At 39.6% G+C, this 17938-nt stretch overlaps 1 protein-coding gene across 3 annotated transcripts in view; it reads left to right on the forward strand.

Moving 5' to 3' along the window:
* PEX6 (peroxin 6) overlaps nucleotides 1–17938 on the forward strand; it is an 84506-nt gene that overhangs the window by 10556 nt on the left and 56012 nt on the right. For all 3 annotated transcript variants that reach the window (XM_010251396.3, XM_010251403.3, XM_088900607.1), the window contains exons 2-3: nucleotides 546–1187; nucleotides 1287–1530. In XM_010251396.3, the coding sequence (XP_010249698.1) occupies nucleotides 546–1187; nucleotides 1287–1530 (886 nt within the window). The remainder of the gene's footprint in view (nucleotides 1–545; nucleotides 1188–1286; nucleotides 1531–17938) is intronic.

Here is a 17938-nt window from a genome sequence, read left to right on the forward strand (position 1 = left end):
ATATATTAGAATATGTACAATTACAAGAAAGCACTTATAGAGCTGAAAGAGAGAAAAATATAAGAATAAGATACAATACAACAGAGACTATTATAATATGATACATTAAATTTCTCCACAATTGAAACCCTCTCACTACATCAATGATTTCTTTATGTGATTGTCCATTATGTATTACTTGTATATGCCTGTTATGCTGGCTAAATTTGATTAAGACAACCAGTAAGTAAAAGTTAGACTTTGTGGATTTTCTGGGTCAGCACATAGGGCTTGCAAATGAAAATAAAAAGAAGTACTGAAGTTCCCTTTTTAGAGCTGGAATGCGAAATAAGACAGATGGAGTAATTTGGTGGATTAGTTTCTTGTCTTGTGTGTTACATAGGGTTTGGTGGCTATTTTCCTGCATTAAGTTATGATCATATTATTTATTTATTTTGATTTGTGTAAGTTTTTCTTCTGTAGAAATCTGCTAGTTGAGAAAATTTCATTTTTCCCTTGATTGGATGTACAATTGAGTTAACATCTCCCTGTATTCTTCACGTAAGGTGCTTGTCAAGAATGTTGAGACAAATGTACAGAGGATTGGTAGAGTTCTTGTTCTGGATCCACCTGATACAGTAACTGAAGAATGCCAATCTGAGATTGATCTCTCTGTTTCCCAATCTTCTAGTGCAATGGTTGTTTTTCCTTCTTATACCTTTCATCGAAACCATCACATGCCTTCAGATCAAGGAACTGCTTATCTCTCTCCTGTCTTTGCATTTAACCTTGACTTGCACGTATCATGCCTAAAATTTCTCATTCAGGAGGGATATGAAACCTTAGCTACATTTTTTGAAGTCAAGGAAGACAAACTGAAAAAGAAGGACATTGTAACTTCCTCTGTTAGTGTAGAAGTGACAGCCTGGGTTCATGTACCACGATTTGCCTCACACCTAAGAACTTCCTTTGTGAAGATACCAGAATGTGGTACCCTCAAGTCTCTCAAGGGAGATTCCCCTTTTGAAGCTGAAGATCGTCAAGAAATGATTGATTCAGCATTGCACAATTACTTCAAAGTTGATAGGTATATTGCTAGAGGTGATGTTTTTTACATCCACATCAATTGGAATTGCAAATCAGAGATGTGCATCCTGTGTAGCCAAAGGACTTCTGACAATTCCATGGACAATATAATTTACTTCAAGGCAAGTTTACCCTTTCTTTTTGTTTATATTTATAAGACCACTAACCACCTAGGAAATATGTAGATATGTCATTTTCTTATAGATGGAATTTCTTATTAGGCCATGGCCATGGAGCCAGCAGATGAAGCCCTCCTTTGTGTGAATTGTAATCAAACAGCTCTGGTTCTTGGAGGCAGTGTGGCTTCAGCTGTTCCCCCTGAGTTATTGGTTGGTGGCTCCCAAGGCTTAATGCCCTTGCAAGGGGACATTGTGAAGACTTTGGCGTCTGTTCTTACTCCACCTTTGTGCCCATCGGCTCTTTCTTCAAAATTCAGAATTTCCGTTTTTTTATATGGTTCAACAGGTGATTATATGTTTTATGATTCATCATTTCTGTTCAAAATATAGGAATCTCTGTTCTTCGTAGGCTTGATAAACTTTGAATTATATATTCTTTTCATTAAGCTGCATTTAATTCAATCATCTCTTGCAACAAAACAGACTTCTAGACCTGTAGAGAGAAGATACTTGATCTTACAAGTAGAAAAGTTGTTGAGGGTGTAGGACTGGTGTGATCCAAGGTTGGACTGATAACAAATTTGATGGAAACCGAAAACTAAATGATGATGGTAAAGGAGTTATGTCCAAGGTTTGGGACTGAGAGGCCAAGAGTAGGACTAGGGAAGGTGGATAAGGGGTTGTCTAAGGTTATATGGCTTCATGAAATGATTAGGAGGTTAGTTTAGTGCTCAAATTCCTGCAAGATGCAGAAATTTCTAGAGAGAGAAAACAGAGAAATTTCAATATCTCAAGATTGGAATGGAATTTCTTTAAATTGTTTTAGAGGAAAGGTCATGTAGGTGAACCAAAGTAGGGGATTGAATTTTGAGAGGTTTTAAGAAGACTGGGCACAGAAGGACGAGATTTCTCAAAATTAGAAACTTTTGAGTAAAGCCTTAGATATGGCGGGTGGCTTATTCAGATCTGGGTTTCACCAAGATTTGGTAGGGAAGCTTTACAGAGACAAGTTTCTCTCTCTAGAAAGGTGTATGGGTGTTAATTATTGAAGGGGTAGAGAGGAAACTTACATAGGATCAATCCAGTCCTTTAATCAATGTTGAATGATGGTTTCTGATTGCTTTCACCCAAGTACTTGCTTGCTGTGCGTGGCTGAGCTCAAAACCTTGAGAGAGAAGACAAGGGGGGGGGGTGCTCCTAGGGCTCCTAGAATCACTCTGGGGTGTGGATATCACTCACCACAGGTCACACAAGCATAAGATAAACTCCAATACTCATTGCTCACGTTTTGCGACTTTACACAAATATATAGACTGTCTAGGATCAGCCAAACTACTCTCTAAATTAGAAAAACTCAACATTACAATTCTGCCACTCATAAATCAACTTAAAGAAAAGCTAAGTAGCTCTTAAGCTACTTAACCAATGACTGAAAATTTAAACATGACTCAATTATGAACATCTCACACTAACAAGCTCTGGACCCACATGCAATAGTTAAAATGGTTAAAATCCCCTACTGTCCAAAAATTAAAGAATACATAGAAATTCAAAAAATTCCAAGTTTAACTCTTCAGCTCCTGCATCACTTTGTAGCTTACCTTTATGTTGGAGGTTTGATAGTAGTAAATCAGTACCTTGCTTGGAATGAGGCTTTACTTGGAAAATGGCTGTGGAGGCTGCCAAGGGAAGAGGACAAATTATGGGCTAAGGTGATTGTGTGCATTCATGGGCAAATGGCAGATGGCTGGGATGCTGGAGTTCTAGCTAGGGCTACAGGAGCTTTTCCTTGGAAATTTGTACATGCCAACATGCCATTCTTCTTTCTTTCTTGCCATGCATCAGGTATGACCTATGTTCTGGAAACCGGGTGAAATTTTGGGAACATATTTGGGTGGGAGATGTAAGCTTGACAGAACAATTTTCTTCTTTGTATTCCATTTCTTTGTTTAAAAATGAGCTTGTGTCCACCTTTGTGGTACCTTTAGATTCATTTCTTGGTTTTGATTGGGATTTGGGTTTGAGAAGGGGCCTTGAGAGATGCTGAAGTTTAACCAAGTTTCTGCCTTAATTCAGACCTTGAGTGGAGTTGTCTTGGGCTTAGGGAGAAGGGGTGGTAGACTTTGGACTCTGACCTCTTCTAGTGAGTTTTCTTGTGCATCCTTTTTTAAGGTCTTAACACAGCAATCTAATGGCTTGGGTATAGACTTTCTAGTTTTGGAAGTTTGGGGCAAACCTTTTCCCCCAAGGATTGGTGCGTTTTGTTGGGAAGCTTTTCTGGGAAGATGTAACACTTGTGACTTGCTTCAGAGAAAAAGGCCTAATTGGTGCCTATCTCCTAATTGGTGCATCCTTTGTAAGGCAAATGGTGAGAGCTGCTATCACTTACTAATCTCCTGCTCTCTTGTTTCATATACTTGGGAATGTTTTTTCTTTTTGTTTGGTTGCAGATGGACGCCCCCACCAGATGTACAAAGCTTGTTTGCCTCTTCCTTTTTTCAGGTGGCCAAAGAAGATGGTCAGAATTCTTTGGAGATGTGTTAGAGCTGCCATATGCTGGACAATTTGGGAGGAAAGAAATTCAAGGATTGTTAATGAAAAGGAGAGGAATAAGGAGGTCATTATTGAAACAGTTACTATTAGAGTGGTGCATTGGGTGAAATCTCTAGGAATGTTTGAGAATATCTCCACAGATATGCTGGACAGTTTGGGAGGAAAGAAATTCAAGGATTGTTAATGAAAAGGAGAGGAATAAGGAGGCCATTATTGAAACAGTTACTATTAGAGTGGTGCATTGGGTGAAATCTCTAGAAATGTTTGAGAATATCTCCACAGATATGATGAGAAGAAATTGGAAGGAAGTGGCCAACTCAGCCGCTGCTAAAACCAAGACTAGTGACTAGTCCCCTTTTGTTTCCCCCAGCCTCTGGTTTTACTAAGCTGAACTTTGATGGGAGTAGTGAAGGTAATACGGGGCCTTCTGGAATTGAAGGAACCTTCAGGAATGAAGATGTGAAAGTCATTGCTCTATTTTCTGGTCCTATTGGTGTAGGCGATTCACTTCGAGCTGAGATCCTGGTTGTGATGGAAGGAATGAAGAAGGCAAAAGAGCTGGGCTGCGGAAAGCTCATTATTGAAGGGGATTCAAAACTGGTTATAGGATGGCTACAAAAAGAGAAGATTGGTCTATGGAAGTTTGTTAATGAAAAAAGAATGTTCAACCGGCTAGCACAAAGTTTGGAGATTCAGTTACAATGGGTAAAAAGATGTGCTAACTCTTTTGCGGATACCCTTGCTAAACATAGGGTGGGAAGGGAACAATTGTTTTGGGCCATTTTGTAATTGAATTGTATTTGTTTCTTGGGGAGGGTTAAGAGAGTTTACCCCTCCCTAGTCCTTTGTACTTCCATTATTCTTAATGAAAGTGTCTGTTATTGATCGAATAAAAAGGTGATCTATGGGTCTCTTGGGTGTAAACAACCTGCCTAGATACACACCAACTTAAACAATTGACCCTTCCAAGAAAATGAAGACGATCCTAAGAATTAAGGGTTATCCTTGAATTTCTTATAATCCTCATTTTCTTGGAAGGGTCAATTGTTAAGTTGGTGTTCACCTTGGCAGATTGTTTCAATTCCTTTGTTCTGGAGTGGGGCTCCTTCCTACCTCTGTTGATTTGATCTGTGTTTTGTAGCAAGGGAATTAGAAGAAAAGAAGTGAAAATGAAAATAAAAGAAAGGAAACTTTGAATTTTTTCTGTTTGGTTGTACAAAAATGCAAGATAAAATAGCTCTTTGATTGTTTTTACTAATAAAAATGCGAGAAAAACTGATCTCATGTAAATATATTTTTATAGCCTCGTTGGAACTAATTAACCATTAGAAAGACCCATGATTGCGGCTCTCCTAGTTATCCATTAGATGCACATAGTGCTTGAACCCCAGTTTTCCACTTAATTGGGTATGCATGTCTTTGAATATCATTCCTGCACCAACCAATTGACCTAGAAATTGCAGCTAATTAATATGACCAATACTTTCCATTCTGGAAACCTTTCCTGCTGTTGTATTCATCTTCAAAGTCAAGCATATCTTATTTGTTGTATGCCCTTATAACAATTTCTTTTGATAAGTAAACTTGGAAATTTTATTGAAGGAAAAAAAAAAACCCACAAGCATTACAAGGGACCTTAGGAGAGGTGTGAGGTGCAGCCTCTCACAGAGCACAAAAGACAAATTACAATCGATCCCTATTAACCCCCTGTTTGGCTAGTATATCAACTATCCCATTAGCCGTTCTTCTTTCCCAATGAATTCTTAAAGTCATATTGCTGGTAAGCCATTTGAATCTTTTGATTTCATGATTTCAAGGCCCATATTACTTACTGCCTCTGGATCCTTTAACCATCCTACCACCAGCTTAGAATCTCCTTCAATGATCAATTTATTGAAATTCAACTGTCTTGTTAACTGTACCCCTTGGAGTACAGCAAGAAATTATGCTCTAATGGAGTCGCCCATACCTGCTGCTCCTGAGAATAATGCAACAACATTTCCTTCTTTGTTTCTGAGCACACCTCTACTCCTGATGGACCTGGATTGCCCTGACTGCTCCTGTCAAAGTTTAGTTTATAAAACCTTCTACAGGGGGTGACCAAAGGGTTGTTCAACTATGCCCTTCTAACAATTTCCTTGATACAGTAATGGAAAAGTGAAAGAATTGAAGAAACCAAATTTCTTCAAATTCTTATACTGGTAGCAATTTCATAATTCTTGGGTGATTCAACTTCTGGTTAGTAAGTTTTTTAAACATTTTTTCTAGTCTATTAGTGTATTTGGAATTGGGTAAATTGTCAGAGCCAAACTAGTTTAAAGATACATATTAGAGTGTTTCTAGGATTTGGAACACTTGTACAACGGGACCAAGATCTTGTGAATCTGGCATATTTTGAGAAAGTTATGCTGTTTTAGTAACAGGGAATAAATCGGTGTTGGGATTTGAAAGCTTCTATTTTTGGGTTTTTGTGGGAGTTGGATCTGCTTTATTTAGTTTTAGTGGATTAGAAATATGGATATAGAGTTTGTTTGGGAGATATGCTCTGTATTTGATTGTCCCTAAGGTTTATATATTAGTTTGTCTTAGTTCCATAATTTGAGGATAATAACCTGATAATCAAAGTAGAAAACCAGAAAAAGAGAGGAAGACAGATAGGGGAAGAAGAGGAAGATAGAGTTCAATGGGAGGAAACGGAATACTGGTGTCATTAGCTTTTACCTATATTTATAATGACTGTCCATAATTGCAATACAAAAACTATTCTACTCTTCACATATGAATGAAATATCACAAAAGGGCATAAATGAAAAGATAGAAATTGCCCTAAACAATGGAAACTAATAAAGTACATTGTCTTCAACAGTTTCTCTCGTGATAAATGTAGATATTAATCATGTCCAGCTTGCTAAGATTATCTTAAAAATTAATCCTTGCAACATCCTCGGTGAAAGTGGCAGCTAATCATTCATCTGACTTCACAAATGGCAAGCAAACCTCTCCACAGACAACCTTTTCACTGTTTTTTAGAATAATCAGTTAACTTTTCTAAAAAAAGTGTTGATCAACTTCAATATGTTTAGTCCTATCATGTTATACTAATTTACGAGCAATACTCATAGCCACATGATCATCACAATACAACTTCAAGAGAAATTCTCTACTCTATTTAGTTATAGCAACTTTGAGATAGCACTCCTAGACAAATGGAAGAAGAATGAAAAGTCATGTGTCCAAACTAATAATAAATGATAAGGTGATTAATCAATTGGATGGCAGCCAAATCTTTTGCAGAACATTTCAAAAATATTTATAGAGCTCCTCCCCCACTTGTACTTTCAATGTATAATGACTAGTTTGACATGCATAAAAAACATAACATGCCAATAGTTAATCCTCTGAGGTTATCCATGTTTCTTGGTATGGAATGACTTTTGTTTGTTTATTTTTTTTTTGGCATATGGATAATTTGTTTAATAAGTGAACTCCCCCATGTCCTAATATGCAATGCTTCAGAAATGAATAAGTAAAGTAGCATAATAAGTGCACTCCTTTTTAAAACCTGTTTTTCATATTAAAGGAAACAAAAATAGATAGAGTAATATTTGGGGACTATTTATAACAAGTTTCTGAGATTCCATATTTTTAAGATATTTTTCTACAAAATGACATTTCTGATGTATTTCGTATTTTTATTCATTGTAATTTCTTCCCAAAACAACATTTTAAGCCTTTCAAATAAAATCTTAGGCTATTTTAGTTAGTGGTTTAAAAGGTGCGCCTAGGTGAGGCGCATTTTGGGGTATGCGCCTCGCCCAGGTACAAAGGCGACTCATAGAATCAAGAGTGCAATATGTTTTACATCACATTAGCTACTTGAAGCAATGCAATTAAGAAGAAAAAGAGATTGTGGGTTTCACATGCTTGAAAATGCTTTATATGTTTGCTTTTATTTTTAAAATTTCATTTGAATACGCTTTACATGTTATGTTTATGTATTTTAATTTTAGATAATAGGTTTTTTAAAACATTTATTTTAAAATTTAAGTTTATATTTTTATTAACATTATGTTTATTTTTTTTTGAAAATTTTGCATTTTTATTTTTATTTTGGCATTTCTTTTGAATTTTCTGACATTTTTTTTGATTTTTAGCTTTTCTTTGTAATTTTGCGCCATTCTTAAAAAGGTACGCGCCTCGCCTTGCGCCTCAGGCGCAAACTGGCCCTTGTGGTTTTCTTTTTGCGCCTTGCGCTTTTTAAACACTGATTTTAGCGTGATATAGGTTTTGAGTCTTTTTCTTCTATAACAATTGCATAATAAAAAGAGAAATTACAAAAGAGGAGAGGTAAAATCTCTTAACTCTTCATAAACACTAAAGCAAAGTTGCAGTTGAGCCCAAAACAACTGATTTTTTCCCACCCCTTGTTTTGCTAAGGCATAAGCAAATCCATTAGCAGTTATTTTAACCCAATTTAATCTCATATCATGCCTCGTGTCAGCCATTTAATTTTTTCTTTCACTGTTATAGTTCCAAAGTCCAGATTCTTCCTTTTGCAGCCAACCCACCACTAGCTTTGAGTCCTATAACCAGCTTACTAATGTTCATGTCCTTCACTATTTGCACACCTTCCAACATGGTCAGAATCTCAGCACTCAAAGAATCCCCCTTCACCTATTGGCCCAAAAAATAACCAATAATTTTGCCCTCCTCATTCCTGAAAACACCACCAATACTTAATGAACTTGGATTACCTATGCTATTTCAGTCAAAATTAAGCTTAATAAAACCAAGAGTTGGTGGAGACCATACAGGGCTTGCAACAGACTTATGTCGGTTTGAACTAGCACTTCCTTCCAATTTCTCATAATATCACCTGATGAAAAATCAACAAATAACTTGGCCCATAGTGTTATGCAAGGAAGAGAGGAGTGGAGGTCCTACCCCGTTTAGATTTGAAAATATGTGGTTACTCCATCCTGGGTTTACCAATAGAGTAAGGGAGTGGTGGAATGGGTGTAACCCATTGGTGGAATGGGAGGGGATGAGATTTCACAAGAAACTACAATTCTTGGAAACAAAGATCAAGGAGTGGAATATCTTGGAGTTTGGGAGGATAGAAGAAAGAAAGAGAGATTTGATGGACCAGCTTGAAAGCCTTGACTCTAAAGAAGAAAGGGGAGAATTTGGAGAGGAAGACAATGAACTAAGAAGGGGCTTGGGAAGATAGTTAGAGGATTGCCTACATAAGGAGGAAATAAGCTGGAGGCAAAAATCTAGGTGTAAATGGTTGCAAGAGGGAGACAGGAATACCGGGTACTTTCATTCTTTGGCAGATGGAAGAAGAAGGAGAAATTTCATTTCCAAATTGGTTGTGGATGGAATTGAGTTAAATCAACAAGAGGAGATAGCCGGGGCATGTGTAGAACACTTTAAATCCATTCTAAGAAGGCTTGTGAATGGAAGGGTGTGGGTAGAAGGTTTGGACTGGCCAGATGTAGGGGGGGAGTGGGATAATAGGAGTTTGGAAAGGAACTTTGACTTGGAAGAGATTAAGGAGGCCGTGTTTCCTATGGACAAAACAAAATCTCTAGGGCCGGATGGGTTAACAATGGCTTTTTATTAGGACTGTTGGGATATTTTGAAAGAGGACATTTTGATGGTTTTTGAGGAATTTCATAGGAGAGGAATTGTTAATCCAGGGGTGAATTCCACTTTTATAACTTTGATTCCCAAAAAGAAAGAAGCTTCACATCCAAGGGACTTCAGACCAATCAGTCTGGTAAACAGCTGTTGAGACACAAATAAAGGGAATATAAGTGTACAAGAAAAGGCCACGTCAGCCTTTAAAGAATATAACTAACAGCCAACCACTAGAACAAACTAAATAACAAACTAGACAAGTGGACTGGACAAGTGGAGAGGCTGGTATAACAGAATTGTAACAACAGTGTATAAATAACAACAGTGTTATAACAGAATCGATTATGGATTTTGGAATACAATCTTTCTCTCTCTCATTCAGGAGGCAGGCTCCCTCGAAAGAGTCCCTGAGTTAGGCAGTTCCTGACAATTTGGTATCAGAGCCAAGATGCCAAGCACCAGGTCATCAGCAATGGAGAACAGAGTCGACAACATGGAAGGAGAAATGCAAAGAATATCAGCCGGCGTCAAAGAAATCAAGGAAAACTTGGCATCCTTGCTGGAACGACTGGCACAGGCACCACCTGCGCAAATTCAGGAAGAGCTTAGTGACACCAGTCATCGAAGCGGATCAAGAACAACGAGAATTGAGTTTCCCATCTTCGCAGGGGGAGATCCCACTTCCTGGCTTCTGCGAACAGAAAGATACTTCGATTATCACGACACACAAGGACCTGATCGTGTTCCATTAGCTGCTGCACACCTGGAAGGAGAGGCGATCGTCTGGTACCAGTGGTACCGGCGACGGCACCCAAGGGCCACATGGGCAGACTTCATCGACGCCTTAACCATGCAATTTGGAGTCTCAGCTTTTGAGAACTATGATGAAAGCCTCGTGAAGCTACGACAGACCGGCTCCGTCCAAGATTATCAGATGGCGTTTGAAAGATTTGCTGTGCGCGTGCAAGTTTGGCCAGAAAACGCGCTTGTCGGCAGTTTTGTCGATGGACTTAGGGAAGAATTGCGGCTGGAGGTAAAAGCCATGCAGCCCATCACCGTTCTTGAAGCAGCAACATTAGCTCGACTACATGAAGACAAACTGAGAAGGATTAATCGACCTTTGGGAGCTACGATCAGACCAGGTATACCGAACCAAAAACCAGGTATCTTGGGTAAACCAGAGCCCAGATCAGGAGTAGGAATCACAGGCAAGGACGCCAACTCTGGCTCAGGCCCCGACTCAGCCAAGAGGTTAACCTGGGCTGAGATGCAAGCCCAACGGGAAAAGGGCCTTTGTTATGCATGTGGAGACAAATTCGGGCCGGACCATCGCTGTAAGATCCCTCAAGTTTTCTTCCTTCAACCTGAAACCGAATATGTCGAGCAATCAGCCGACATTGAGGAGCCAAGGGACAACCAAGAATGGGTACAATGGACAAAGGAATACCCGGAAGTATCCCTGCAAGCCTTGACCGGTCTTGCTTCTTCTCAAACTATGAGAGTAACCGGATTGATACAAGGGCGCCATGTGTCGGTTCTGATAGACAGTGGCAGCACCCTCAATTTCATCACCCAAACATTGGTCAGACAACTAGGGGTTCCGGTCCAACCATGTGCAGCCTTTCAGGTGCACGTAGCTAATGGGAGCAACCTGGTATGTGACAGTACGTGCACAAAATTAAAGATAAGGATACAAGGACATGAGTTCGAGGTGGATCTGCACCCCCTGGAAATCAGTGGAGCAGATGTAGTTCTCGGAGTCCAATGATTAAGGCAACTAGGGCCGGTGATATGTGATTGGACCCGCCTCACCATGGATTTCCAAATGGGCAGCTGACTGGTGCATATTCAAGGGCAGCTGTCCAAGGGTCCAGGACCTATTAGCCTCGCCTCCCTAAGGAAACAAGCAGCAGACCCAGTCCACATCGTTTTAATGCAGATAGACTCTCACAAGAACGGCCCCATTCTAGCCCAAGAAAGCAGATCCGAAGAGGGCCGCACACAACTACAGCAGCTACTTCAGAAGTTCTCAGGGATCTTCCAAGAACGTAAGGAACAGATTTCAGGTGGATACGCAAAGGGAATCACATCGAACCAGAGGCATCGGTGGTATGGTCAGGTCTCCCAATTGAGGATGCAACTTGGGAACCTTACTTGGATTACAGAATAGATTTCCACATCTAGACCTTGAGGGCAAGGTCACTTTCAAGGGAGGAGGGACTGTTGAGACACAAATAAAGGGAATATAAGTGTACAAGAAAAGGCCACGTCAGCCTTTAAAGAATATAACTAACAACCAACCACTAGAACAAACTAAATAGCAAACTAGACAAGTGGACTGGACAAGTAGAGAGGCTGGTACAACAGAATTAACAGCCAACCACTAGAACAAACTAGACAAGTGGACTGGACAAGTGGAGAGGCTGGTATAACAGAATTGTAACAGCAGTGTAACAATAGTGTATAAATAACAGCAGTGTTATAACATAATCGATTATGGATTTGGGAATACAATCTTTCTTTCTCTCTCTCTCTATCTATATATCTTTCTCTCTCTCATTCAGGAGGTAGGCTCCCTCGAAAGAGTCCCTGAGTTAGGCAGTTCCTAACAACAGCCTGTACAAGATCATAGCAAAGGTGTTATCTTTGAGGCTGAAGAAGGTATTGCCAGACATAATTGAACAAAATCAAGGTGTCTTTATAAGTGGAAGACAGATTACAGATCAAATTCTCATTGCAAGTGAGAGTGTGGAGAGTTTCAAGAAGGATAAAAAGAAGGGAGTGGTTTGTCTTGAAAGTGCTAAAATAATTGATTTTAGGTTTGTTAGGGTCTGTTTGGCTGATTAAAGCCTTTTTATTTTAATCTATTATTGTACTATCACTTAGTAGGGGCACAAGGGTCATTTCCCTTCTTATTTTTTTGCCCTATATATTATAATGAAGCTGGCGCCACCAGCACTGTTCCATTGCCTCAACACTTCTTCCTTCTCTTCTCTTCTCTTCTCTTTGCTGTAACCTTCATCAGATTTACTGTCACGATGGTATTAGAGCATGGCCATTGAATCTGGGTGATCAAGTGTCTTCTCCAAGCTGCTGAATCTGGGCGGAACAGAGGAGTACATCTGGGTTGATCGAATCAGACCTGCAACTGGTACCGCCCCATTTTTTTTCTTTTCTTTTCTTCTCTTCCCTTGGTCGTGTACCAAGAGGAAAACGAATGCACCTGAACCACTGAATGTTGGCACACCCTTGTGAGGTTTTTCCTTTGTTTGTTTTGGATCGTGTGATCCTGTACCTATGAAAGGCTGCTGTAGGTCACATATGACCTGCTTTCTCTACTTGTTGGCTTGATGCCTTGTGTGTAAGGATCTCCCCTTGTGATTATTGCTTGTAGATCAGCTGAGAAAACTAGTAGGCTGGGACTGCTACTCCGTACAGGTCTGAAAATCAGATCTGTCATCCTGTTTATTCTGGAAATTGGTGCTGGTCTTGTGCTCAGATTAAGTCCAAAAAACTGTAGTGTGGGTGGACTGATCACTTGTTGTGTGTGGAGTTTTTCGTTCTGATATAAGGAGGGATCCTAAGTTGAACTTTTTTGATAAAAAAAAAAAATTGTGTTGACAATGTCTTCTGAGAATTCTGCTACTTCAGGGATTTCTGGAAATCAAAATGGGGTAAGTGGGGGAATGGATATGAGTTTCCCCATGGCTGTCTTTCCCTTTGATGGTTTGAATTACCTTGAATGGTTTAGGGGAATAAAACTCTACATCTCTGTTAGGGGAAAAATATGATACATCAATGGGAAAGTGAAGGAACCGAAGAGCGGAAGTGCTGAATATGATAGATGGAACCAAGAAAATAGTATGGTGATGTCTTGACTCTTGGTTTCCATGCTGCCATAGGTGAGGAAAACTTTTATGTGGGCTGAAGCTGCTTGTGAAATATGGAAACAAGCAAAGTCCACCTATTCAGAGCAGAGACACTATGCCAAGATATACCAACTGCAAGCTGAATTGCCCACTTGCAAGTAGGGAGAAAGGAGTCTCTCGGTGTACTATTCAGATCTGACATCGATATGGAAAGAACTTGATCACTATCAGAATGTTAATTGGAAGTGTGATGAGGATGCAAAGGCATACAAATCACTTGTATCTCAGCAACGGGTATTTGCCTTCCTCTTGGGGCTGAATCCTTCATATGAGTCCATTAGGGTGCAGATCTTGGGAAGTAAAGACTTGCCATCGGTTCAGGAGGTTTATGCCTTGGTTCAGTCAGAAGAAAGTAGAAGAAATGTGATGAATTCTACAGAGGGGGAGCCAGTTGCTCTAGCTGTATGGGGAAGTTCAGATACTAATGTCGGAGGTGGTTCTAAGAAGGGTGATTCTCAAAAGAGAACAGATGATAAGAGTAAGCTTTGGTGCACTCATTGCCAGAAGGCAAGACACACCAGAGATACCTGCTGGGATCTCCATGGAAAACCTAAATGGGCACATGATTTGGGTAAGAAGTCAACAACTGATCAGGGAAAGAAACCAAGTCAGCAGAATCAGAAAAGGTGTAACTTAGCTAATATGGCATCTCAGGAGACTGGTCCCATGGTAACTCAGGAAAGGCATCCCAGTTCTAACCCTAAGGAAGAGATCATCGACTCCTTCCGTGACCATTTGGAGTTATATGGTAGGACTCTTCGCCAGATGGATACTGGTCCTACTCCTACCTCTTTTGCATCTGCTTTAGGTAACACTGCCACTGCCTTCCATGTGTCATCTCGTACCTCTGATTCTCCTTGGGTAATTGACTCCGGAGCCTCAAACCACATGACCATTAAGTCAAACTTATTTTAGGCATACAATCTTCTCTCTAGGAGAGATAAGGTGAGACTAGTTGATGGTTCTTTCTCCAACATAGCCGGCCAAGGAACCATATCTCTCCCACTCGGCCTTACCCTTTCTAACGTACTACATGTTCCTGAATTACCTAGAAATCTGCTTTTCATTAGTAATATTACTCACTCCTTGAGCTGTTCTGTTACTTTCTATCCGTCTTCATGTGTGTTTCAGGATTTGGCCTTGAGGAAGATGATTGGTAGAGGAAGCATGGTGGATGGTCTCTACGTGTTGGAGAATAAAGCTGGTCTTGTGGCTACAGAGTCTTTGAGTTCGTCCAGTGAGAGTTATGCCTATTTATGGCATAGTCATCTTGGTCATATTTCTTTTGAATCGTTAAAAGTTATGTTTCCAAAGTTGTTTGAGTCTTTGTCAGTGAGTCAGTTACAGTGTCAGACATGTTATTGAGTAAACATCGTAGAAGCTCTTTTCCTTTGAGAAATAAAACATCTGAATTTCTATTTCATATTGTTTATTCTGATGTTTGGGGCCCTGTTACTCTACCTACTGAGGCTGGATATAAGTACTTCATTACCTTGATCGATGATTACTCTAGATACACCTGGGTTTACCCTATGCGATCTAGAGAGGAAGTGCCTAAAATTGTGAAAGACTTTCAACGCATGGTATTCACTCAGTTCCAAACTGAAATCCATATTTCTAGTCGGACAATGCAATGGAATACTTCCATAGTGATCTCACGGAATTCTTTGCTTCGAGTGGATCACTTCAACGAAGCTCTTGTGCTAGGACACCTCAACAAAACGGTGTTGCTGAAAGGAAAAACCGTCATCTTTTTGAAGTAGCTCGTGGCTTGTTAATCCATATGAATGTTTCGAAACGCTTTTGGATGGATGCTGTTCTATGTGCTACGTACATCATCAAACCGTATGCCCTCTCGGTTACTAGAGTACAAGGCCCCACATAAGCTTTTGTTTCCTACAACTCCGTTGTTCCCCATTCCAATGCGTGTTTTTGGGTGTCGTTGCTTTGTTCATAACTTGTCACCTACTTGGGGTAAACTTGATCCTCGTGCTATTCCTTGTGTCTTCCTTGGTTACCCTCTATCTTAAAAGGGGTACCGTTGCTATGATCCTGTCTCTCGTAAGTACTATGTCTCAATAGATGTGTTCTTCTTTGGGAATCAACCTTTATTTTCGGTTTCTCCTCAGGGGGAGAGTAGGGTTGAGGAGAAACTTGCTTAGACTCAACTACTCTACTTGACCCTCTTCTATTCCGTGTCTTTCTTCGCCCCCACAAAAGCCAATAGAGTTCAAGAGCCGTGGAACCTGACACTATGCAACCAACATCATTGGCTTCACCGGAGGTTGATCCTTCCCATCAGCCAGGTACACTTGCTTCTATTGATATGCCTGCTCCTCTCAATGTTGATTCCCCTATCATTAATGATCTTGATGTTCTTATTGCTAAGAGAAAGGGTGTTAGATCTTGTACCACTAACCATCCTATCTCTCACTTTGTGTCTTATGATCATATTTCACCTTCATATCGTGCATTCCTCTCTTCTGTTGACAGTATCCCCGTTCCTAAGAATGTGGCAGAAGCTTTATCCAAACCTGAATGGACAGATGCAATGAAGGAAGAGATTGATGCATTACACAAAATTGACACTTGGGAGTTGGTGGATCTTCCTGAAGGGAAGGAACCAGTGGGGTGCAAGTGGGTGTTCACAGTGAAATACAAGGCTGATGGAATTGTTGAGAGGTACAAGGCCAGACTGATGGCAAAAGGTTTTACACAAGTATATGGAGTGGACTATGCATAGACTTTTGCCCCAGTAGCCAAGATGAACTCTATCAGAATCCTCCTTTCACTGGCGGCAAATCTTGACTGGGAACTTCACCAATTGGACATAAAAAATGCTTTATTGAATGGTGACTTAGAAGAGAAAGTGTACATGACCCAACCTCAAGGTTTTTGTGCTAAAGGCAATGAACAGAAAGTGTGCAAGTTAAAAAAATCTTTATATGGGCTGAAACAATCTCCTCGGGCCTGGTTTAGTAAGTTCTACTCAGCAGTTCAAGAGATGGGGTTCAAACAATGCTAATCAGATCACACACTGTTTGTAAAGAAAGGTGAAGGGAAAATTGCAGCTCTAATTGTGTATGTGGATGACATAGTGATCACAGGAGATTGGGAGGCTGAAATACAGAGACTAAAAAAGTTCTTAGCCACTCAATTTGAGGTGAAAGATCTAGGCCCCTTACGTTATTTCCTTGGAATTGAAGTTTCCCGCTTTCACAAGGGCATCTTTATTTCCCAATGGAAATATGTACTAGATCTATTAGAAGATACAAGCAAACTGGGGGTGAGACCAATTGAAGCTAACCATCATCTGAGACAGTTAGGGAGAGTTCTTGAAAGATGTGAAGAAGTTTCAGAGACTTGTAGGGAGACTCTTGTATTTATCTATGACCAGGCCTGATATTGCTTATGCAGTGGGTGTCCTTAGTTAGTTCAGGCACAATCCTAAGACAACTCACCTTGGAGTTGCAGAGAGGTCCTCAAATACCTCAAGAAGTTTCTTGGAGCTGGTTTGCTGTTCCAGAAACATGGACATTTAAAGGTGGAGGTATATACTGATGCTGATTGGGCAGGGGTAGTTGATGACCGAAAGTCTACCAGTGGATATCGTGCCTTTGTAGGGGGAAACCTAGTCACATGGAGAAGTAAGAAGCAAAGTGTGGTGGCTAGGTCTAGTGCTGAAGCAGAATACAGAGCTATGTCTCATGGAGTTGCTGAAATCATGTGGATAAAATCTGTTAGGAGAACTGTGTTTTACAGTTATCAACCCTATGTCACTCTATTGCGACAATAAGGCTGCTATCAACATTGCAGCTAATCCAGTCCTCCATGATAGGACGAAACACATTGAAGTGGACAAGCATTTTATTAGGGAGAAACTTGTAAGTGGAGAAGTGTGCACCCCATATGTTAATTCATAAGAACAACTTGCAAACATCTTCACCAAAGGCCTTCATCATGTGCAGCATAATGATTTGTGTGACAAGTTGGGCATTATTGATATCTATGCTCCAACTTGAGGGGGAGTGTTGAAAGTGTTAAAATAATTGATTTTATGTTTGTTAGGGTCTGTTTGGCTGATTAAAGCCTTTTTATTTTAATATATTATTGTACTATCACTTAGTAGGGGCACAAGGGTCATTTCCCTTCTTATTTTTTTGCCCTATATATTATAATGAAGCTGGCGCCGCCAACACTGTTCCATTGTCTCAACACTTCTCCTCTTCTCTTCTCTTCTCTTCTCTTCTCATTGCTGTAACCTTCAATCAGATTTATTGTCAAGAGTTTGTAAGCTGGATATGGAGAAGGCTTATGACATGGTGGATTGGGAAATATTTTAAATATTTTACATATTATTTAAGTATTTAAATAACTAAATATTTTAAATAACAAAATATTTAACATAACTAGATTTTAAATAGTTAAAATAAAGAAATTATGTATTAAATTTATAAAAATTTTAAAAAGTAGAAAAATAATTATAACATAATATTGAAAATAATAATAATTTAATATTTTTCACATAATATTGTAAATAACTAATTTCACTTATATCAAGTAATAACTCGAGAAAATAACTTAAAAAAACTAATATTTATTAATAATAATTTTAAACTCTTAGTCTGC

The sequence above is a fragment of the Nelumbo nucifera genome, chromosome 3 (genome assembly GCF_055504915.1).
Source record: "Nelumbo nucifera cultivar China Antique chromosome 3, China Antique-T2T, whole genome shotgun sequence".
NCBI lineage: Eukaryota > Viridiplantae > Streptophyta > Magnoliopsida > Proteales > Nelumbonaceae > Nelumbo > Nelumbo nucifera.